The sequence below is a fragment of the Mustela nivalis genome (assembly GCF_964662115.1).
Source record: "Mustela nivalis genome assembly, chromosome: 8".
Lineage (NCBI taxonomy): Eukaryota > Metazoa > Chordata > Mammalia > Carnivora > Mustelidae > Mustela > Mustela nivalis.
The window spans coordinates 5,883,028-5,907,595 of NC_139027.1; the positions used below are offsets into that span (position 1 = coordinate 5,883,028).

The 24,568-nt window shown below is 49.5% G+C and overlaps 1 protein-coding gene and 1 pseudogene across 6 annotated transcripts in view; both read left to right on the forward strand.

Annotated features, from left to right (window-relative positions):
• The window catches only part of ASAP2 (ArfGAP with SH3 domain, ankyrin repeat and PH domain 2), a 166,870-nt gene that overhangs the window by 63,897 nt on the left and 78,405 nt on the right, over positions 1-24,568 (forward strand). For 4 of the 5 annotated variants that reach the window (XM_082743654.1, XM_082743651.1, XM_082743652.1 and 1 more), the window contains exon 3: positions 14,631-14,776. In XM_082743654.1, coding sequence (XP_082599780.1) covers positions 14,631-14,776 — 146 coding nt within the window. Of the gene's footprint in view, positions 1-5,171; positions 5,293-14,630; positions 14,777-24,568 lie in introns of those variants that run through there. The other variant, XM_082743655.1, reaches the window with a different exon arrangement.
• Positions 1,320-1,858, forward strand: LOC309871018 (large ribosomal subunit protein uL24 pseudogene; annotated as a pseudogene). Its single transcript has one exon. The product of its transcript is annotated as a large ribosomal subunit protein uL24 pseudogene (transcript).

Below are 24,568 nucleotides of genomic sequence, written 5' to 3' on the forward strand. Positions count from 1 at the left end.
TTCCTGCCGGACGGGCTGGAGCCTTCAGCCTGCCCCTGTGGAGTGTGGGAGGAGGACTCTCTTAGCCTTTTCCAGATCTTTTTGCGTATGAGATCGCCACTGCCTCCCTTCACCGATCCAGCGTAAGCCTCGGCTCCGTAAACACAGCAGGATGCCAGAGGCAGACCGAGCCCCTCACACCTCCTGGGTCCAGGCTGCCTTCCGGGGGTCCTTCTGGGAAGTAATGTGTGGTTTCCCCGGTGTGCCACATTCTGGGCCCTCTCCCTCTGCACTTGCTCTTCTGTCTGCCTGAAAGGGCGTTTTGCCACTTTCTTAGAGGAAAGGGAGGCTTGAGGAAGGGAGAAGCTGGTTCTGGAATTTTCACCTCACACTTCAGGCACCCAACCTGTGTCCTTCCTGAGGCGCTGCACAGCAGGCTGACCATTAGCGAGCCCTTGGTGGCGGGGTTGGGGGGGGAGCTGCTATTTCTGTCATCTCTTACCCATCTGGTAGATCCTGCCGAGTTTGACTTCTTATGAGGCCATGGATCTGGAATATTTTAAAGTCAGAGTACAGATCCCAAAGGCTTTATTTCAGAGCCTTGTGGTTGCTTCAAAGAATTCACCTTCTTCGGTGACTTCTGGAGGAAAACCCATACCTTTTCTTTGGATGTGCTGACACCATTCACAACATTTTTGGAACTCTTCTCCAGAACTGCTTTTAGTTTCATATTCCTTTGAATATTTTTGGTTAGAGGAGTGTGAGGATAAATGAAACTTTTTTAGAACCAGACACCAGAAATCAGTGGGGCATATTCAGGAAGGGATTAGCCGCGGGCGCCCGCGGTCGGGCTGGGGCCCTGTGAGCGTCCACACATGCTGTCTCTCAGGGCGGTTAGTTCGAAGAGGAGGCCCGTGTGGCTTGATCATGAGTGTGCTTTATGTCCTAAGGCCACTGCTCACTTAGGAAGAGCACTCATTTCACTGTGATTAAAAGAACAACAGAAAGAATTCACCATTCATGCCTTACACTGCCTCATACCTTTCCCTTCTTGAGTTCCTTAATTTCTCTGAGACTGGGATTTTGCTGCCTGCTTTCCTGATTTGTTATGGGTTGGCCCCATCTGACCTCTAACTGATCCCCACCTGTCCCCAGTGTCTCTCTGTTGCAGGCTGTCTCTGTCTCTGTACACCGTCTGCCGTCCAGCCCCACTCCTGGTCTGGACACAAGCCCTCCTGTCCCAGGCTCCTGTTGAAGACGTTAACCTTCTTTACTTACTCTCTTATGTTAGTTTTCTGTGGCTGCTGGGACAACTTACCATAAAGTGAGTGCCTTAAAATGACAAATTTTGTTTCTTCCCTTTTGTGGCCCTCACTGAAGCCACAGTGGCCAAGATGAAGTTTAATCCCTTTGTGACTTCTGACGGGAACCAGAACTGTGAAAGACATTTCGATGTGTTCTCCCACATTTGTGGGAAGATTATGTTTTCCCCCTCTTTGCAAAGAGCTGAGGCAGAAGTACAGTGTTTGAGCCAAGCCCATCCGAAGCGTGGTAGAGTCCGGGTTTGTGCCAGCTCACTCCAAAGGTCAGCAGATTGACAGAGTGGTCCGGGTTTATAAGAAGACCTACGGCGTCTACACTGCGCGAGTACATCCAGCGGGACAGGGCGCAGGGCACAGCTGTCCATGTGGGCATTCACCCTCGCGAGATGGTTATCACTGGACCAAAACCTGACAGAGACCACAAAACGATCCTGGGATGGAAAAGCCAAATCTCGCCAAGTAGGAAAGGAAAAGGGCAGACACCAGGAGACAATTGAGAAGGTGCAGGAATAAAGTAATCTCATATACGACTTTCGAGAAAAACTGTGAAAATGAGAAACAGATTTAGCTCATGGCTCTGGAGAGCTCAGGTCAGAGATGGGGCCCGTGGGGCTAAGGTGACGGCATCAGCAGTGCTCCTTCCTGGGGGTCCAGGCGAGAGTGCTTCCTTGCCTTTTCTAGCTCTGCATCCTCAATATGTGGCTTTTCATCTTCAAAACCTGTCACGGCGGGTGCAGTCTTTCTCACACTCGTCACCGTGACTCTGGCTGCCCTAACAGAACGCCCAGGCCAGGTGGCTTCATCCGTGGGTGTCTGCGGCTCATAGTTCTGGAGGCCGGAAGCTGGAGGCCAGGGGGTCTGCGTGTCTGGGTTGTGTGCAGGCTGTGTCCCTGGCCAGCACGTGGCAGCCTTCTCGCCGAGTCCTGTCGGGGTGGACAGTGAGTGGGCTCTGGGGCATCTCTTCTTGTCAGAGCACTTACGCCACCCTGGCAGCCCCACCCTCCTGATCTCAACCAGACTTGATTATCTCCCAGGAGGCCTCGCTCCACATACCATCACCTTGGGACACGGGGTGGCGGGGGCTCCCTGACACCGTTTTGTCCATAGCACCCACAGACTCTGCCTCCCTCGTGCACAGCTCAGGATCCTGCGAGCGTCCTGGGCCCGACCCCAGTGACCCAGGATCGCCTCCCCATCTCGGGTTCCGCTGATGAATGACTTGAATTTCAAGTGCAACCACAGTTCCCATCTGTCAGGTCGCAGAACATCTTCACGGGGTCCAGGCCTCGGGATGTGCTCATCTTTGGGGCGGGAGGGGGTGTTCTTCTGCCTTCTGCATCTCACCTCAAAATTCGGAGTTTTGCAGTTGAGTCCTTTGGAAGAGTTCCTAATACACAGGCCCTGTTTACCCTTGCAATGTTGTTCTTTATTGTTCTCGAACAGGTTTGTGTCTGCTGGGCTTTGCCCCTCAGTTAGATGGCAGGCCCTTGAGGTCAGCGACTAATTCTTGGAGGCAAGTGGAGTTTGGGATGAAGAACGCGTAGGTGTTAGAACCCGAGAAGCCTGGAGTAGAAGTTCATGTGCCCCTCAGAAAGCCTGTCACCGGAAATTCTCGAATCTTTCTGAGCCTCCCTTTCTTCACACATTAGGCGGGAATATTAATATTTTGAAAATATTAGTGAAGATTAACTGAGCAACAAGGCAGAAGTGATAGGCATGGCTCAGGGCACACGGTAGGCACGGTGGCCGCAAACATGCTCGCCGTGTGTTCCTTCAGCGGCGGACACCAAGGCCGCAGAGCTGTTGTCCATTTTCTTGAACCTTCCTTTGTGTGTTGTCGTGTTTCTGCTGCAAGTTCTGAGACTGTCTCCTCGTGTAGGAGAGAAACTTAGCATTTTAGATGTGAGCAGTCTACTTGCGGCCGACTGCTGTGTTCTGCTGGGTGAGGGTTTGTACAGATGGAAGCAGAAGGGGGGTCCAAGATGCTGTAGGGCAGCCAGATGTGTTTTTACAGCCAGGGAGCTGAGGCTGGCTTTCACCCTCTTCCCAGGTACCTACAGAGTCACCTCAGGACTGTCTCTTGGCTTACAAAGCCTGTTATATATACTCTCTTGCTTTTTAGGAAAAAAGTTTGCCCAGCTCTGCGTTAGGGTAGTGGTTCTGAAACTTCAGAGTGCCCGAGAATCCCCTGGAGGTCTTATTAAAACACGGGGTGCTGAGCAGCTCCATCTTTAGAATTTCTGGTTCAGTAGCTATAGGATAAAGCCTGGAGGATGAAGTATTTGCTGACTGAGTTCCCAGGTGACGCTGAAGCTGCTGGTCTTTGAGGATACAACCCCCCCCCCCCACGCATGCACACACACGCATGTGTGACTTTAAACATTTGGCCAGAGTGTAGCATGTGTGTCCCCACAGATAAAAAGCAAGTTTTTCTACATAATAGCAAGTATATTACATTTGCTCCTATGTTTCAAAAACGATGACAGTCCAGCTATCTTCATTTTCTAGAACATCTTGTGTATAGGTTTGCAGAAGCCTTTATTATAATGGTTTGTTGAGAAACAGTTTCTACAGTAATTTTTCCCACTCATCATAAGCTGCTTTCTGACCTCTTAAAAACATCCAGTTTGTATTTGTTCTAAAACTTTTTAGTTTAAAATGTCTCAAGCTCTCTCTCAGTCCAAAGGTGTTCTCCCCCTCCCCTGCGCTGGGAAGTTGGAGCTAACATGTTTTAGCTGTTTGACCTAGCAGTGGGTGGAAAATTCTTCTTTATCAAGAAGGAAACAACGGGGAACTTTCATTTTCACTTCTCTAAGAATTACTCTATCTTGAAGACTTGGTGCAGATCTTCTGAGAGAGGGACATCTTCTTTACCCTTTATCTGAATGTCCTAGAGTAGTTGTCACTTCCTTGAAATGAGAAGTACAAAGAGAGAAATGCTGATTTTCCTGTAAACCCTTACCATCTTCCCCTTACAGAAGAAAATGAGAATTTAATAATTTTGTGTATGTATTTCTCCCTTTTTTACAGTGCTAATTAGAATATGGTTATTAAATTAATCCCAAGCTTAAAATTAATACAGAGAACTTTTTCTATTATACCTATATAATTTAAGGATAGAGCAGTTTGAAATAAACCTGTGCAGTAGTTGAGGAAGTGATGTTTCATTGTGCACGAAGAAGGTACTGTATCTGGCATGATTTTCTACCATTACGTGAGAAAATAACTGAATCGTAGTAATCCCCAGGGATTGGCATGAGTAGGATGAAACAGCTATTCTGCTGCTTTGTTGTGGCACTGAAAGCCAGGGCATGGAATTTTTAAAAAGCAGTTTGGTGGTTCACCTCAAGAGAAATAAAACTCTTTATGTGGAAAGATACCCAGAGATGCTCATTGCATTGTCCCAGTTATCTCAGAGAAAACCTGAAAGCCTCCAATAACTGAATTAGGATATACTGCTTGAAGGAACTATGGTTATGTAGCAACATGAAGAAAAATGCTTATGATGACATTTTCAGACTATAAAACTCAGGATACAAAATACATGTTACTGTGTCTGTGATCAAAAGGAATAGGAGATTATGACAAATGATAAAGAAAAGGTTTCTGTGTGGATGTTCATAAACTTGAAAGTGCAGGCATAATAATCTGACTCCCAAGAAGTATTTGTTGTGGGGCCAGCCCTGTGCTAGACAACTACCTCCATGAATACAGTCTGCACAACAGCCCTGTGAGTTAGGTACTATCAGCAACTCCATTTATAGGTGAGGTCAGTGAGGCACAGAGTAGTAATCTCCAGGGTTCTCAGCTAGCAATTACAGAAGCTGAGATTCAGAACCAGACCTGCTTCCCCATCTCTGCTTTTGACCGTGGAACCCCACTTCCCGGTGCTCAGTGCTCGGTGCACCAGCTGCGAACGAGGGTCCACAGTGGAGAATGAGCAAGCAGTAAGGCTGTGGGACCCTCCTGGATATCAGCTGGCGGAGCCATGGTGAGCCTTTTGAAGAACTCCAAGTGGTTTTGGTTGACCACAACTCAGCATGAACCAGTGTGTGAGAAGCTCAAAGCTGAGTCAGGTGACGTTGGGGGAAGTATGTTTAAAAAAAAAAAAAAGTTGGTTACCCCTTTATTGAATTGTAAAAGCAACATTTTAAGAGGGACCTCAAAATCTTAGAGCTGAAAACCTCAACATAGGAGGACCCTGGAAGGACCTAGTACTTAGCTTGGGAGGTAGGGAGAGGGCATATCTGAAGGCTTTCTCTAGGACCAGGAAGTGAAGTGTATTTTCTGTTTCTCTCTAAAGGGTATTTTCATGGGAGCAAGCTTTGACTCAAATATGAGAGAGAAGTGAGCTGGTCATTGGAAGGATTTCAGCAAAGGCTTGGTGCTTCCTCTACGGAAGTTGTAGGGGTGGTGGGGTCATGGACTCTGAGACCTTGAGATGTTTTTTACTTACGAGTCTCTGAAATGCTTATGGTCTCTCTTTTGCTGGTTAAGAAGAATGATTGGAATTTAGGTGGGTAACTTGTGGAATCCTGTCAGCAGTGAACAGCATATTAATCACAGACAGATGGCTAATCAGAAGGAACGCTAACTAAGACTCTTAAAGTCCCACGTATTAACATGAATCATACTTAGGGTCATCGTATTTATTTGGTAGGGAGTTTAAGCTCATCTAGGCTGGGCTTTTTCACCTGGTGAGTAGGGTCTGTGGACAGACTTAAAGGGTCTGTGCATCCTGAAAATTGTATGGGAAGTTATATAAAGATGCTTTGTCCTGAGGTAATCAGAAACATTGTTCTGATTTTTACTGATGTCTGTGATAAAAGATTAAAGAACCAGTGATCTAGCTAAACCCCCATATTTTACAGATGTGGATATCATCACAGAGTTGACTATCTGCCTTACTTACTGTAAAACCTTGACTACATTATTCAGCATTATTCAGGGGGTCTCTGAACCTGTTCAGGGAGTCTCCAGACTCTGTCCACTCCCCCAGAGTCACAGAGCTGAAAGGTCGTGTGCGTGTGTACATATGTATATATGTGTTTATTGATCTAAAATCTTGCCTGCATGAGTAGCAGCTATTACCTGAGGCTTGGAGACCATTGGTTTTTCAAGGCTGCTGGTTTTTGGGTGTGACGACTTGGGAGGTCTTGGCACACCACAGGAGCGGTCTTTTCCCCTGGTCTGCAGTGCTCTCAAAGAAGAGGGGTGGCGGGGGGAGGAGTCTGGTGAGCATCTGTGAGTAATGGGAATTGTATCCTTAGGGATAGGGAGGCAGAAATCAAGAGGGGAAAAGGCTGAAAGCAATTTGCCATGACAAAATGCACACTGTGTAATGTGGCTGGTCAAGCCGCTTTGCCAACAGGGGGCATCTGTGTAATTGGATGTAAGGTTTCCAGTAGCCGGGAGTCCAGTCAGCAGATGTCTGCCTCCCTGTTTCCGTGCCAGATACCTGGGGATTCCAGGCTAAAGGAGAGCCAGAGCCTCTCCCTCCTCTGATGTGGTCGCAGAGCAACCGTAGGACGGGAAGCTGCTCTTTGGAGAACTTGTCTGGGGTGAGTCAGGCAGCTGGCTGCTCGCGGCTCTCATCTCCTGGACCGGCTTCCAAAGGACCAAACTCATAAGCTTTACCTCCTCTGGGAAGCCTTTTCCATCCCCAGCCCTAGAAAATGTGCTCACTTCCATTTCGAGCTGCAGTCTCCCTCTTGGAACGTATGTGGTAATGGATTGTTCTCGAGCATTTCTCGTTTCTCGTCGTCGTGCTGAGCTGTGCATTGGCAGGCGCCACGCTTTATTCATCTTTGTCCCTCCAGATCCGGCTTTCCTAGATGCAAGTCTTACCATGTCACTTTACAGCCTTTGGGGGCCCTTCGTTACCTGGGATGCATCTGGGCCCTGCCGGCTGCTCCCTGTCCTCTGGCCACATCTGTCCCCCAGCCCCCAAGCTTCCCAGGGTCGTTCTGTCTCTGGCTGTGCTCTCTGCACCAAACTGACCGGCCACACCTGTCCCCCCGCCCCCAAGCTTCCCAGGGCCGTTCTGTCTCTGGCTGTGCTCTCTGCACCAAACTGACAGCCTGTGCGTCTTTCTCCCTTGCGGAGCTTTGCTTCTTGAGGGAGGGGCTCTGCTTCCGGAATATCCATGTTCTTCAGTGCTTGCTGCCGGAAAGGATTTCAACATGATTGGATTTTTACCCTTTAGTACCAAGAATGTTCTTGACCGAGAGTGGGTATTCGGGAAATACAGGAAGAGTAAAGAGTAAATAAAAGTGAACCTTGATAGGCTTTCTGTACTCTGAGCCTGTAATCTAAAAGGACAAGAAAGCTAGCATAAAAAATAAACCTCGTCTAGTGCATCAGTCTCAGCCCCCCCCCCACACACACCCGAATGCACTTTTGCAAGCAGTGGGTGTTTTATATTGAGGCAGCTAGAGCTGTGTGGGGTCCTGCACACAGACTTCCGACGTCACCGTGTTGTCGTTTATCAAGGGCAGGATCAAAGAATACGTGGTGATCTCCGATGAAAGTATTCCTGTTTCAGTAGCCAGACCTTGACGTTAATTAATAACTTCATCGCTCGCTTCCTGTGTTGGACGTAACCAGACTAGATATGTCCGTGATCCCCTCCATAAGGACTGGTGCTTTCCATAATGTCAAAGGGGACGCCCCAGGAAAGGGTTAAAGAAAATGAGCTTTGAAATAGAAAAGAGCACAGAATGTTGGAAACATGGCAGGTGATGAAGCTCCAAGAGAGGGACCACGTTTCTCTTGTCTTGCATGTCTTGAGCTTAGGAGTTGTCAAATAGAAGGGTGTTCGCATCAAACCCTTTGTCTTGTCAGAGCCATTCAGGCAGGTACTCGGGTTCCAAAGACTGCCTCTGTCGTGGCGGCTTGTCCGAGAGAGACTTCGGTGAAGAATTCACGTTGTGATACCCTCAGCAGGCACAGGCACAGAGAGCCAGAATGCCCTAGCCATGGCAGTGGACACTTCAGTCTGTTCTGTCGTATTGATTCTACATGTTGTTTTCTAATTATAAAGATGATACACGCTTAGTTTAGAAGATTGAGAGGTGTAGTAGCACAGAGTCATGGCTGGGGGCCATTCCCACTCCCTGTGTGCGACAGGCTGCGGTGTGGGGGTGTGGGCCGGTGACCGCGGCCCCCAGGCTGGCTGTTCCCACTCCCACGGGAGCTCCCACAGCTGAAGGCCGCCCACTGGGGGAGGATGTGATGCTGCATAGACAGTGGGGCCCCCGGCCTATACGCCAGCTGCCCTGGTGGCGCACTCGCCGTTTTCACCACCGCTTAGCATTTTGATGGATTTTCCTTTCAACCTCTTCTCTACTTTTAACTTTATAAAGTTGAGACTAAATACACAGTTTCATATCCTGCCGCCCCTTTTTTTCTTAAACATGTTTTCTGTGCTGAGCATATTCCTACTTCATGATGTCAGAAGCCTCCAGAATGTTCCATTTTATAGAGACAGCTCTTCACTCATTTGCACATTGTTGGCGCTTTGTACACTCTGTTTTCACTCTTGACAAGTTATTTGGCACACACACCTCTGATCACCTGGATTATTTCCTTAGAATGGATTTCTAGAAGTGAGATTATGGGATGTCAAAAATGTCTTAGACTTTTGGTTCTGATTACCAGATGGTGAACTGAAAGGTTTTCATCTGGGCTGGCTCTGGAAATAAAGCTCTAAAAATGGTTTTCTCCCACGGGATGAAAGATCACAGGGCAGAGATCCTGTCGGAAACAAGATTATCTTTGACTTGAAGCAGTTGTTCCCTCAGGAGACTGTGCGCTCCAACTTGGACACAAAATCAGGCGATGTGTGGGGTCGCCAGCGCCAGGGGAAGTGGTCTCCTTCGTGTGCACTTGTGCAGATTGTGTGGACATTAAAATGATGGCACATGGTTGAATATTAATCAGTGTGCCATCGGGAGTGCCTTTGTAAAGCTACTACCGTAGAGAACATACGTCTCTTCTTAAACGTGCCCTTGGCAGAGCGGCCTGAGTGGGTGGTTGGTATGTGGGGGTGTCAGCAGGTGTTTGTGTCAGCTGGACCCCCGAGGGGCCCGTGGTCTGGCCGGGAGCAGGGGCTTAGACTGTCCCAGTCAGGGTCGCCTGCCAACCCCCGTTTCTCTGATTGTGGCCCTTGGTGTCTGGGTTACCAGTGCGTGTGCTTGACTGGGGGCCAGGAGCACATTCGTGTTAGCCTAGAGCCGAGAGTAGTGGCTGTGATGGACCCGTGGGGGAACGTTGGAAGACTGGGCGTCAGGAGACCAGAGATCTTGTTCCAGCTCTGCCGCACACCTGCTGTGTGAATGCGGGCAAGTCAGCACCTTCTCTGAGCTTTGGTTCCCTGTCTGTAAAGGCAGGATTCCGGACCAGGTCCCATTTCAACTGAAAAGACCCAGCAGTGGGTGCGGATGGCCCCTGGGGCCTGGGCTGCCGTGGGATGGTGTGGAGAGCTGAGAGCTACGGGCACGCAGGAGCTGGAAACCTACAAAAGCGTCCACAGCCTCTGAACACGTGGGGCTCCGTGCTGCTCCCTGGGGTTGATTACCTGCCTGTTCCTTCTCTGGAAATTGCTGCCTAACTCTGGAACCTCACTTCAGATGTCCCCTTCTTGGAGGCTCCGAATCCCCACACCTGCCATGTTGCAGGCCATTGTGGTGTGGTTTCGTCTTTCCCTAGACATTGATGCCAGCTACGGTGCTCACTCTTGTGTGTGTCCCGCCCCAGCGTACAGCCTTACCCCTGTTGCAGGGTTGGAGGTGATGAGCGAAATACTTGAGGTGGATGTAGAGGTTGGTGGAGGGTGAATTGACTGGGGCCCGGGCTGTCCTTTGGCAGTGCTGGGGCCCTGGGCTTGCTTCCTCCCTGTGCTGGGCCTGCTGAGGAAGCGCAAAGGGGCTGCCTTTTGTCCTTTTCGGATCCAGCTTTTGAACTATATGCATCAGGCCTTCTCCTTGATAGGAGGGTTTGTTTTTTTTAAAACCACAGAATCAAGTAAACTAAAAAGCACACAATAAAATGCAGTCCTTCTAAATTCAGAATGGATGCGTGCTTGCTGGCTTCATAAGAGATTTTTCAGTGCGAATCTCTCATTTCATCCCTTTGATTGGATTGGTGGGAAGTGGGACTTTGGGGCTGTGAGGTGTGGGAAATGGAAGGGCTGTGGGGTTAGAATGGAGAAGAAACGGGGTCTTTCTTGTCCTGCTGTGGTCTCAGGGACTTGGATTCTCATGTCCCTAAGTCCCTCCCACATCAAAGACGTTTGGATCTGGATCATTAATAAGAACCAGAGTTTAAGATCTATTTGAACAACGGGGGAAGCAAGAGAGTGAGTTCTTTTTAGAGAAACAGCTTTCAACAATTTTGTAAATAAAAGCTGATAGACCAGTTTGGGCTCTTTCCAGAAACTTTATTCCCAAGCTATTTATTTCAGGTTCCTATTTTAAGTTTGTTTCTGGCAAAAGAAAGATAAAGGCACTCAACAACTTTCTGTTCTCTAGTAGGAAAATCTCAGACTTCGGGAGATCTGGAGCAGTAGCTCAGTCAGTGAGTACATATCAGTGGAGGGTTTACTGTTCCTCCTGTGGGGACCCTGTTGGGTGTTTCAGGAAGACACGGAGACATACGGCGCTATCATATTTTATCAAGAAGTTACAAATCTGTTTGCAAGAAGAGAAATTTGTGTTAAAAACCCCAAGTAGATCAGCATGAAGAAGCTTCCACTGACTGAAGCTGGGACAATTTGAGCATCAAAAAGTAGATTACAGTGGACCAGAACACTTTAAATATAAATAAGGAAATTATGGTGATGATGAGCTCACAACTTCACAGATCATGATTGGAGTGTGGGAATCAACACGTTGTTTCAAAGATTTATAAGGGAAAGAATTTTTTTAAAAAGACTTTTATTTATTTTATTTGACTCAGAGAGAGATCACAAGCAGGCAGAGAGGCAGGCAGAGAGAGAGGGGGAAGCAGGTTCCCTGCTGAACAGAGAGCCCGATGTGGGGCTGGATCCCAGGACCCTGGGATCATGACCTGAGCCCAAGGCAGAGACTTAACCCACTGAGCCACCCAGGTGCCCTGTAAGGGAAAGAATTTTTTTTTTTTAAAGATTTTATTTATTTATTTGACAGAGAGAAATCACAAGTAGATGGAGAGGCAGGCAGAGAGAGAGAGAGGGAAGCAGGCTCTCCGCTGAGCAGAGAGCCCGATGCGGGACTCGATCCCAGGACTCTGAGATCATGACCTGAGCCGAAGGCAGCGGCTTAACCCACTGAGCCACCCAGGCGCCCAAGGGAAAGAATTTTTAAAAACACCCTATACCCAGTCAGTTGAGAAGCCCAGAAGGAGGGGTGATAGGAGGTTTGTTAGCACTTGGTGCCGTAATGTGAGGTCTTGCTATTCCTCCTCTATGTGCTGGGCTAACTGCCAGTGAAGAGAAAAGATAGGTTCCTCCTCCCCACCGGTGACCATGGGCAGGGAGGCAGCCCGCAAGGTGAAAAGAGTGGGGATTCCTGCCCACCTCTTACCAACTGTGTGGTCTCCGGCAAGTCTCTAAGCCCTCTGAATTCTACTGGATTTATTCAGAAGATAATAGGGATGATAATATTAAGACCTCACACTGTTATCAAGTTAAGTTGAACAAAGGCTTAAAGGCCACCTAATCGGCATTAATGAAAGGGAACCCCCCCCCCCCAGCCTTTTGGGTATTCACGTAGAGCGGCCCAGGCACGATTTGGGGGGCACCCAAGGCGACTTTGGCTTTTGTGTCCTGTTTCTCTAACCCAGTGGAGACCTCAGCCCCAGATGTCTGCTGTGGCTGTCACTCCCTTGCAAAGCCACACTGGAATTGCCCATGTCTTGACCACTAACCCTGAAACAGTTATAGAAGAGCATGTGGTTTGGAAGGAGCTTTCCTTTGCGGTTAAACCACATGTGCTAGAATTTTCTAACTGAAGTGAACTAGACAATGTAACTGACCCATCTCTGAAATAGAATTAAAAAAATCTAAAATGTGGGCCCCTGTTTGGGCTAGGGAAGCTGATTTTCTTGTAGAACTGAACACTAGTACAGAGGAGAACAGTGGGCTTTGGGGTGAAATGCACTTGGATTTGAAGCCTGGCTTGGCCGCTTGCTGGCCCTGTTTCCCAGGACAAATATTTAACCTCTTTGAGCGCCCCGACTTATGTTCACCATGATGGGGAAGAATGCGTAGGTCTTATTACAAAGTTGTTGTGCGGTTTAGAAAAAGCATACATTGTCCATATTCCGTAGAAATGACATCGTGCTTCTGTTTACCGTGTGTGCTGCTGGATCTTTGCTGAGTGTGGCTGAGCTTGTGTCCCTGGCTCTATTCTTTGCTTCTTACCTTAACCTTGTGAGTATCTCACAGCAGATCTCCAACCTTCACGTGGCTGAGACATTTGGCCATTTACTCACCAGAGTGCCACGCTCCGCGGAAGGCCTGGGCCTGGAACCCAGATCCTCTGGGAGCTCTTCCCGCTCTGACACACATTCTTCAGGGCCCCTGTGTGTGTTTTTCTGTCTTGTTTGCTGAGTGTAGTCTCAGAAATGCATTTAATTTATCTAGAACTCTCAGGTCCTTTTCTGAAATGGTAAAGAAAAAAACAAGGAAAAGGGCTCAAACAGTGAAATTAATTTTCTCTTATATTTGTGAGGCCAATGTTGGAATCCCCAGAGGCCAGTACTGGAGGTCTAGGGCATAGCTCCTCACTGGTAGGATGGACAGGCACACCGTTCATGGAATGTGGCTTGGGGTCAAGGGCTGCCCATCACAAATAAATGTTCCTTGTGTTTCCCCGGTCACCAGGCCCAGGAATTGGCATTGGCTGACAGTGGTTTAATTTACCTGAGGAAGAATCTGATGGCATTCACATACAAGTTTATGCTACATGTCTGTCTGCCCCGTTGTGCATACAAAGTGGTCGTGTTACATTTCTCGTTGAAATGAGGAAAACATGGAAATCAGGCGCCTGGGACTCAGATGTCGTTTAAGCCTCTGCCTTCAGCTCAGGTCATGGTACTGGGGTCCTGGGATCGAGTTCCGCATCGGGCTCCTTGCTCAGCAGGGAGCCTGCTTCTCCCTCTGCCTGCTGCTACTCCTCTTGCTTGTGTTCTCTCTGTTTCCCTCTCTCTGACAAATAAATAAATAAAATCTAAAAAAAAAAAAATAAAGAAAGAAAAAAGAAAAGAAAAGAAATCAGGTGCTTAATGCAAACAACAGTTGTTTTATCACAGACTGGCTGGATTCACTTAGAAATGACCTAGAAGTAAGGGGATTATAGTCAACCACATTAATTTACTAGAAACCTGGGCCCCTCCACCTGCCTCCATTTCTGAATGAAATATCTGAAGCCGGGTGGCAGCTTGTACAGTCTGATAAGATGCTTGTTATCATTTTGGTGTCCAAAAGGGATTGGGAACCACTGAGCTGGAGACCCAGAATCCAGGTTTCCATGCGTTAAGGCCTAATGATAGTAAAATGCCGTCAGATAGATTACAGGGGTTTGCTTTTTGTTGTTGTTATTGGGACAGAAGCTTGTTGTCTTGTATTTCAGGCACAAAGATAAGTAAAATTTAGTTCCTGTCTTCTAAGCATGTCTAACGTCGAGACATACGTTCCCAGTTTCAATGTCCATGCTGAGACCAAGGACAGGGCACAGGGCAGAGTCATGGAAGGCTTCCTGGAGGAAGAAGACATCTGTGGGATGTATAGCAGTCAGGGAAGGCAGGCACCTGAACAGAGGATGTGTCTGAGAAGAACACAGAGACACTCAGTTGACCTTTGTGGCCCCAGCCCATGCTCCAAGGTGCACAGCTCCTGCCATGTGGAAAGGAGAGCCGTGGCCTGTGGCTCTGGTTCAGGGCTCACGCTTGAGAGGAGTGGGCATCTCTTCCTGAGTTTCTAGGAGAGGACCGAGTCTGTTGGCTGGGCTGGTGCTTCCTGCCATCTTGTACACCACAGAGGGGTCCTAGGAGATGTGGGAGGCCTCGGGGTACCCTTGGAGCCTCATCCGACATGCTGGAGGCGGGGGGGCTTGTGCAAGGAAGCTCTTCCCATCCTGGTCGTCATGGCCCTCCTTCCTTGGGATCCGTTGCCAGTGCAGCGGGACCGTTGTCAGGACAGCAAAGTGATTTCTGCTCCGGTGCAGCTCGACACTTCAGATTCGTATCCTGCTAATGTGTTCAGTTTTATTCACAACTTAGGAAGAAGCTGTTAAGCGCGAGGATGGAGAGGTTGCTGTACTAACGGGGCGTCTCCCGCTGCTGTTGTAGCTCACGTGGAAAACGAGGAGCAGTACACCCAGGCTCTGGAGAAGTTTGGGGGCAACTGCGTGTGCCGAGATGACCCGGATTTAGGAAGTGCGTTCCTCAAGTTCTCGGTGTTTACAAAGGAGTTGACAGCACTTTTCAAAAACCTGGTAAGTGTCCTCACACACAGGAAGCTGTTGGGCCGCGGGTCGAGCGCATGCAGTTCCTTTAGTCGGAAAGGTAGCCCGTGGAGGGTAGCCGAGGTTTGTGCTCATCTGGGAATACATTTCAAAGCTCATGCGGTGCCTAAAGGAATTATATTTTCTATACCCATTTGGTCACTTTGGAATAAATTTTAGAATTGTAATTTTTACGGTAACATGGCTTTTTTAATTCAAGTGCGCGTTTTAAATATACACAGCTGTGGGACAAAATGGATAAATGCGTTCATCTTCTTAAGGGCCCCTGACTTCAGTTTTTAAGTTTATAAACTACATAGAATCATCTGTTTCTGGCAATTATGGTGGGCATTTAAACTTAGAATATTTAATAAATATGTTCCAGGCCTGTCTTACACAGCAAGGTAACCTATAATCAAAGCACAGAAATTGCCATGAATATTTAAAGGCCTTTTATGCTCCCAAATGCAAAGCCTAAAAAAAGTCGCTTTTTAAGCAAGTGGGAATGTGGAGTCGGGACTCTTGCCTGTGGTAGGTGCCGGGTAACGTGGGTGAATGGGGTTCTTTCTTGTGCTTGGCAGCTCTGTGCCTTCCTCGCTGTGGGAACAGAATTCTGAACAAGTGGGCAGCCTGAGAGGGTGTTTGTGACCCCGCTGCCTGGCTTCTTCCACAAGGGGAATACACACTGGGATGGCCCCAGCCTCCCTTTCCTGTTTTTCTCCCCCAGCTTCAAAAGGTCATGGGTGACCGGAGCAGGTCAAGGTCTCAAACAGCAGTGCCATTCTCATTTCTCCTGTCAGCAAGCAAATAATAAGTGAAAAAGTAGCTTATCATTCTTGAAATGGTGATGATGGCAGGTTCATACGTCTGGCCGTGGCGGGGCAAAAAGAAGGGAACATTGTGTATGAGTTAAAACGCGGAAGGACAAGAACCAGATCCTTAAGGCTCTGGGTCTCTCTCCCCGTCTTCACTTGTAAGAGATTTCAGTTGGAAATGGTAAAATTAAAAAGTCGTTACTGTTCTTAAGTTTTTTACTCGGGCTCATTTGCAATCTCTTGGGGACTTTTGTTGAATTCATCACCCATTTCTTCCTGCTTCCAACAAGCTGGTGGCAAGCATCCTGACTGGGGATCCCTGGTCTCCCGTTAGCCCTGCTCCCTGGACCCTGGCAGACATGCTTATTAGGCTCTCACCACGGAGTCAGATTGGAGCTTTTTTTATTTCAACTGGAGAAACCGAATGGCCCCAGGGAAGACCTGTGGGGGCCTCTTGGGACACTGTCAGCCCACAGCCCACCCCCTCAGCCCCTTCGTGGGTCAGCCCCTCCGTGACTCTGGGCACCTCACGCCAAAGTATGAGTGAACAGCCTCCAGAGTGAAAGAGACCAAAACAAGCAGAGGTGAGGACTTAGAGGAAACAGGAGTAATGCAGACTGCAGAAGAAGCTTTAAAGAAACTGTATTTAGGGGCATGTGGGTGGCTCAGTTGGTTAAGCAACTGCCTTTGGCTCAGGTCATGATCCTGGAGTCCTGAGTTTGAGTCCCACATTGGGCTCCCTGCTCAGTGGGAGTCTGCTTCTCCCTCGGACCACTCTGCTCTCATGCTCTTTCTCTGTCATTCTCTCTCTCTTTCAAATAAATAAATAAAATCTTAAAAAAGAAAAAAAAAGGAAAGAAAAGAAGAGAAACTACATTTAATTCTGCTGAGTGATGGGGCGCCTGGGTGGCTCAGTGGATTAAGCCTCTGCCTTCGGCTCAGGTCACGATCTCAGGGTCCTGGGATCGAGCCCCACATCGGGCTCTCTGCTCAGCCTTCCCTCTCTCTCTGCCTGCCTCTCTGCCTACTTGTGATCTCTCTGTCAAATAAGTAAATAAATAAAATCTTTTAAAAAATTTTTTTGAGAGATTGGAATAGACTTTATATCAGAAGGCAGGAGTAGGGATGCAGCTATGGTTAAAGAAAGGGGAGAAATGATTCATGTAAGAAAACATAAAAGAAAAAATCCGGTGACATGGCTGGAATAGGAGTCTGTCAGAAAATGTTTCAAAAAACAAAGCGAAACAATAGAAAAGTAGAAAACAGATCACAGACATGATGATGAATCCTTCAGGCCCGTCAGTCAGTGGACAGGCGCCTCAGAATGAATGGAAGACAGGAGAGTGTCACGAGGACAAGATGGTCCCTGAACTCCAACCGCTCGTGTCTCCAGATTGAAGACTGGTCAGAGCCCAGCACAGGGAGGGAGGAGGCCTCTGAGCATCTGTGTGAAATTGCAAACAGTCTTCACACTTCCTGAAGGCACATGGTGGATTAGGAATCAGTGGTTTCGGACGTCTCCGCAGTAGCACTGGGAACTTGAAGGCGTGGAGCAAGTCCACTAACCTCCTGGGGAGCAGGATTCCAACCTGGAGCCACAGGCAGCTGCGCATGCGAGTAGAACCAGAGCTGTTTTCAGTCAGGCAAGGCTCAAAACGTTCAGCTCCTGTGCGTCATTTCTCTGAAACTCCTTCAGGATGTGCTTTAGCAAAATGAAAAGGAAAGCCAAGAAAGAGGAAGATGTGTGAGTCAGGAAACAGGATTGAGCCAGAAGGGAGGCGGCGGGAGGGATCCCCGGAGGATGAGCAGGGCCTCAGGCAGGGGCCTCCCCGACCCCCTCACCCCCAACCCCGCCCCCCTGAAAGCCGCTCCTCTTCCTCTCCATTCAGCTGCTGCCCAGACCTGGCTTTTCTCAGTGTAGAATGGAGGGAGGAGTGTCATACCTGGTTCTGTGTAGAGACTCCAGTGAGTGCCTGACATGCTTCGTTTACTTAATCTTTACAACAGCTCCCTGGAGGGAGCCCGGTTCTCCCGCTCTGGAGACCAGATAACTGAGAAGGCGCTGGGGATGGTGGAGAAGGGCCCACCTTAGCCTTCCCCACGGTGGAATCCCCAGGAGGCCAGCTTGCGCTTCCTTGCCAACATGAGCTGCTGTACAGTTAACAAAACTGCCCCTTCTGTTCTCGGTTTCCTGCAAAACTGAAGACCAGGTAGGTTGGGACCTTGCCACGGCGGCTTTGCCATGTTGAGCATTGCGGGCATCAGGAACAGCAGCAAGGCCCGGCTGCCCACTTTTCTGCCGTGAGGAAGCCGGCAGTGGCCATCGCTGCTGAGCACGCATGGGGTGGCAGGCTGTGAGCTAGGTGTGAAGGGGACACTCTCTCGGTCCTCCTGACCCCTGTGCAGGACAGCGCCTGCTACCTTCATCTAACAGGGGCACAGACTCAAAAAATGACTTCCCTGGTCTGTAGCCAGTGAGCAACAGAGTTGAGACCGCCAAATCTATGCTCTGTCCATGGCGGCATTTAAAGAAGTTAAAGTTTCTTGTCGACTCTTCTGGAGGGAAAAAGACGGAGCAGGAAGGTCGGCGGTGCAGGGAAAGCTTCAAGGGAGACGTGGACTGGGCGGAGCTGCAGTGGCCTGTGCGGTGGGGCCTCAGTTTCCTTCGTGGTGGGAGCACCAGGCCCACTCAGGGCCAGCATCGAGAGGAAAGCGGTGGGTTGGGGGGGGGGGTTCTTTGTCAGCGAGAGCCCAGCTCGCGGGTGACACCCTGGTGTTGTCAGGAGACAGGAACCCAAGTCCTGGTGGTAGTGGCTTTGAGTCTGGGTGCCTCCCTTTGCTTTCAGCTTGTATTTTATGGAGTTAGGGTTGTTGATCCTGGCTCTGGCAAAGATCAGAGAGAGGGAGAAAATCTCTTACTTGTGCCAAAATTAAATTCACCAGGCCTGATTTTCTGGGCCAGGGCCCATGGCGAAGCCATCCAGCCACTAGAGCACCGAAGGGGCCGCTTCTAAGAAGCTGTTGCTGAGAGTGAGCTGATTACAGGAGAATTCTCCTTTTTTGGTATTTTGTATACCATTCTTACTCCTATTTTTGGTCACATCTGTCCTATCTCTTATTTTTAAAGCCTTGCTTTTACTTTCTCTCAGGCATTTAAAAACATTTCCATCTTGGGTGGCTAAGATGGTCCATTCTGCCCTTGTCCACAAAGGAAAATGACCACCTACCTGCTTTGTGGCGAGAGAGGATGTTTATAAAGCAGTTGGAGCGTCTCCAGAGAAAGGCCAACTTAATATAGAGTGAGATTTTGTTACTAATGGGTGAGATTCTCACCTTCACAGAGCCTATGAATTTTCTCTGCAGTTATGCAGGATAAGGGGAGAAATAAGGCAGCTCCAGAAATGGAACGTGTGAAATGAAACTGGTTATGAAGTCAGCCCAGTTTCTTAGGTTCTTTTCCTCTTACCAGATGGATGTGAGAATCCTGGAAGGATTTTCCAGGGACCACTTCTGTGCTGGGAGGTAGCTTTCTAACGAGTGGCTGCATTAGAGGACAGATTGCAGAATGGTCATTCCCAGATATGCAGTCCCTGTCTTTTTTTCAGAGACTTGGGGGTGATATGTATGTGCTTCCTGTCCGCAGAGCTGCCCCGGGGGAAAACAGGACCAGCAGATGCTCAGGGAAGGATGGAGTCCCGATGTGAGATCTGGGGGCAGCCTTGGGGCTGAGGAAATCTACTTCACTCACAATGAAAGAGGAATTCGAGGGGCGCCTGGGTGGCTCAGTGGGTTAAGCCGCTGCCTTCGGCTCACGTCATGATCACAGAGTCCTGGGATCGAGTCCTGCATCGGGCTCCTTGCTCAGCAGGGAGCCTGCTTCTCTCTCTACCTCTGCCTGCCACCCTGCCTGCTTTTGTTGTTTCTTTCTCTCTCTGACAAATAAATAAATAAATAAATAAATAAAATCTTTAAAAAAACAGAAAGAAGGAGGAATTTGAAAATTCCACCAACATACACCTAAGTTAAGAATTCATTCATTCATTAGGCAGCTAATCGGTGTTACAAGATATTCTAGGAGCAGAGCAAAGCGCTAGTGAGGTTCTGTTGGGGTGTGGGGCCGCCTGCGACCTTGTCCTTGTGAGTGGGCAGAGCCTGGCAGAGGCGTCCCAGCCTGCCGTGTCGATATCAGCCGGGTTCTCCTGCCACGCTCTCCGGTGTGGTCCGACTGAGCTCAGTCTCCAGACTAACAGAGCGTGTCACATCGCTTCGAGGACAGAGAGCTTTCTGCTAGGTGTCTTCACCCTCCAGACTTGCACATATGTCTCCTCTCGTTCTCTTTCTTTTTTAAAGATTTTTTATTTATTCATTTGAGAGTGAGCATGTGCACATGTGTGAGAGCTCAAGCAGGGGGAGGGAGGGAAGGGAAAGGGGGGAAGCAGGCGCCCCACTGAGCAAGGGGCCTGATCCCAGCACCCTGGGATCGTGACTTGAGCTGGAGGCAGATGCTTAAGCCACTGAGCCACCCAGGTGCCCCGTACTACTTCTTTTTTAACTTCATTTATTGAAAATGTCTTACATTAAAATGTCTTACCTTCTTATTAATAACAGGGGCACTGATCATGATCTCTTCTTTTTGGGAGGAAGACTTGTTTTGGGCTTAAATTACTGAACTATGCCGAAATTTAGAGAACCCCTGGCATCTTGCACGTGGTCTATGGCCCGTCTCTGCCCCTAGACTGGTGCCAGACTACCCACTTTCCATTTCGGACATTTTAGTATTCTGATACTCTTGTGCCTGCTGATTGCTGGGTTTTACTGCTGCCGGCGTCTGCCTCCACTGTTTCTCGTTCCACAGCGCTGGGAGCTGGAGCACAGGCTGGCTTGGCTTGCAGGCTCTTGTATGCAGAGTAAAGATCTTCCAGCTCTGAGTGCCGAGGGCTGGAGAGCTGGGCGGATGGAGTCTGTGGACAGGCCAGCTGCTGGTTACTCCAGATGCCCAGAAACCTTCGCACTGACTTCTTAACTGGCCTCATGTGCAGCTGGAGATTCTTTGTCTTAGACTTGCAAGTCTTCAGGCCTGTAAGCTGCTTCCTACGCTCCCAAGTCCCCGACCAAAAATAAAAGCATGTCCTTAGTTTAACCAGAACAACAAAAGCAGTAAAGCTAATGTGAGAGCCTCTGTGTCTTGGTTGTAGCACAGACACCTAATACGTCTAAGTGTATTTTGATACTGTTTCTTCCCTTCTTTTTCTTTTGGAAGACATTGCTCCCTTCATGTAATCCTCCTGGTACACGGACCTGTAGACGCGAGAGAACGTGGGAAAAGCTGGGGCTGGGAACAAGGCCTCCAGAGGGGTTGACCAATCGCGCGCTGGGTACTGGGCCCACTCTGGCGCTGTCCAGGCGGTGAGCACTGCCCTCTGGCCAGGGACACACAAATGCTTTTATTAGAAGCACCGTGTGCTCCGATGGCCACGGTGCGAACGCCACAGAGCCTGAGGACGCGGCCCCCGCCTTGGGTCCTTGGGTCCCTGGGCTGGAGGTGGGGCCAGGGAGTCCTGTGGGCATCCCGAGGTCCTCAGGCTCATCTGCATGTGGACATGGTGGCAAGTTCATGAACACGTGCCTTGCATGAATCTCTAATGACTTGCCAGATGCGTGGAGGATGCAGTACTAGGGACGAATCAGTTGAAGCGTTAGTGAGCTCCAGACAGGGTTTGTCTCTGTTCTCTCTCACCATCCTGTTTTCTCTCAACTGGTGGCTGCTAAAGGGACAATGGCCATGACATAGGGGACTTTGTGAAATCTAAGTGAGAATGTGTGGACAGACGGGATTAGGAGACGTGCATGAAGGCGAGGGTCAGCTGTCCTGGCCGCCGCAGAGCAGGAGGGGGCCGGATGAGCGGCCTCAGTGATCGGGAGGCCACAGGGACCGATCTGCCTGGGTAAAAGCCGGGACAAGTTGCAGTAGCTCGAGGAGAAGCCATAGGGGGAGGAGGAGACGGCAGGTATTTGCTGTTCCAGGGGAGGTTGGTAAGGAGAGAAGACAGTGACGAAGGGCCAGAGCTGGTGGCTGGACGAGGTGGTGATACAGAAGGGGGTCTGTAAGCTGTCGAGCCCTGCTTCCCGTGTCTCCTCCCATTGGTGGGGGGCTCAGCCCGGAGTCGGGCCCCCGCCCCTCTGTGGGGAGTCATCCGCCAGTCTGTGTAGATAAATTCAAGGTCCTAGCTCCTCCGTGTACCTTCCGTTCTGTCTGGGAATTTTCAGCTATTAATCAGTCATTCCTTGAAATCGAAAACTTGGCAAATCGCATCAGTACCTGCATGTCTCAGATTCTACTCGAAGAGTGTTTAGACATTGTCTCATCCCTGCCCCCAGAGCCCCTAGCCTGGACTCCAGTGGAATCACCTGGGGCTTCTTAGAGATGCAGACTCCCAGGCCCTTCTCCAGGCATCCTGCACCAGAATCTTCCTTTTTGTTAGATCCCCAGAGGGTGAGAAGCATTAATCTAGAGCAGTAGTTCTCAAAGTGCGGTTCCCGACCAGCAGCACAGGCATCATCTGGAACTTGTTAGAATAAAAATCACGGCCCCACGCTGCACCTGCTGAATGGTGGTTCTCAAACTTTGGTGCAGCGGCAGCACCGGGAGGGTGGTTAGAACACTTTGTTGGGCCTGTTCTCAGAGTTCCTAACCATGTGCACCTCTGCTGAGTTTCCCCGTGATGCTGATGTCACCGGTCAGGAGCCGACCATCGTAGAGGACAGCTGGTGAGGTGCCTCCGAGGCTGACCCCCAGGGAGACGGGGACGGTAATGCTCAGGCCTCGCTGCGGCTCGCAAGTATCTCCCATCCTTGGATTCTAGGAGGCAAGAAGTTTGAAACACCCTGGTTGATGGCGTAGTTTTCATGTCAGGAGACGCTGTGGGATCCTGGGTGGTTCTGGTGCTCTCGGGGGCCTTGGAGTCGGCTGTCCGCGGGGTTCGGCACAGCTGCGCGGAGCTGGAGGTGAAGCTCCCGCCCCTAATGGAGGAGAGGGGCGGAGGGTCACTGTTTTCTCTCCACTTAGAACGTGAAAGATCAAAACAGCGTGACTGGCAGAGACGCAGCGTGGAAGGCAGAAACCGACCGCTAAGCTGTAGCCTGCCGCGTGTCTGGTGTGAAAGTCGCTGGGGTGTGTTTTTGGCAGCTGGCTGGTTTTGATCTTTCAGTTTGTGTTAAACTGAACTCAAGATCAGTGTGGGTTCCCCCGCCTTATTTTTTTTTTTTTTAAGATTTTATTTATCTATTTGACAGACAGAGATTGCAAGTAGGCAGAGAGGCAGGGAGAGAGAGAGAGGAAGGGAAGCAGGCTCCCTGCCAAGCAGAGAGCCTGATGTGGGGCTTAATCCCAGGACCCTGGTATCATGACCTGAGCCGAAGGCAGAGGCTTTAACCCACTGCACCACCCAGGTGCACCCCCCTCCCTTTTTAATTAAACCAGCAGAGTGGTTCTTCGGCCAAAGGCAGCGGCCTGGGTGGGGGTGGGGGTGAGTGTGGGGCGGTGTGTCCTGCAGACCCCAACCAGCGCCCTCGCCGGCCAGGGAAGAAGTCTCTGCACTGACCCCAGAAGCGAAAATGACCTGGATGGTTCTCCTGTTGAACCGCTTGTGTAACAAGGAACCAGAAGGGAGCTCCGATGTAGGTGGCCGCTCGGAGGGAGCGCGTATTCAGCCTCCCAGCTCCTCCTGCTCTGGTTTTGGGGGATGAATCTGTCTCTGGCAGCGAAATGCTGGGACAAGCTGTGGCTTCGGCTTCTCTGCTCAACTCTGCTTCTTCTCATTGGGATTTGGGGACCAGGTGGGCACCTTAGCCCTGTCTAGCTTTGCCCATCTGTAAAACGGGGATAACTGCACCTACTTCTCAGAGTAGTTGTAAGGGTTAAATGACAGCAAACCGCCCAGGGCCATTTAGGGATTTAGACCATTGTACCCAATACCATCTGCTTCTACAAAAACCTTTTTGCCTGCATGCTCATTCTTTTAAATAAGCGGTCTTTGGAAAGCACATAGAAAACTTCTTTGAATCCTCCAGGCACACTTCTGCCTCCGTGCCTTCCTGTTAGGAATTCCCTCTGCAGGAATTTTCTCCCACCGGATCTCCCCTGGCTCTGTGGCTCCCTCCCTCCACTGCTCCAATGTCACCTTCTCAAAAGGCCTTCCGACCCTGATTTGAGAGTCCCAGCCCCTGAATCATCATAACACCTTTCTTTGTAAGTTTGTTGTAACCCCAAACTGAAAATAACTCCGCAGCCTGTGACAGGCATCGTGATCCCCCGACTGTAGTCTTGCGGGACCGTGCAGCATGCTCAGCGAGGAACAGGAGTGCACTGTTGGTGCTGCAGCATGGATGGCTCTCCAAGTAGGGAGTGCTCACTCCCCAGGCAGGCAGCCACAGAGAGGAGTGCGTGCCGCAGGATTCCGGAGGTGTACAGTTCTGGGGAAATGAAAACTCTTCTCTGGTGACAGAAGTAGATCGGTGGCTGCCCAGGGACCGAGGAGCTGGGAGGTGGGGCTTGCAGAAGGGCACAAAGAAACTTTTAGGGGGTGGATATGTTCACTGTCTGGATTTGGACAAGGGTTTGATGTGGGTGTGTGTATGTATATGTCATAACTTACCAAATTGTATACTTTAAAATGTGGGTAGCTTCTTATATGTTAATTATACCTTAATAAAGTTGCTTAAAATTTGTTTAAGCTGTTGGGTTAAGGCATTGCCATTCAGTAGAGCTTTTGCATGGATGGAACTGGCCAGTATCTGCTCCCACATAATAAGCCAGTAGCCTCGTGGAGGTCTTGAGCACTTGAAATATGGCTGTTGCAACTAAGGAGCTCGGTCTTTAACCTGATTTAATTTTAACCCATTTAAATGTGAGCGGGTATGTGTAGCTGGCACCTAGCACGCTGGACAGCACAGGTGTATAGCTGTACCC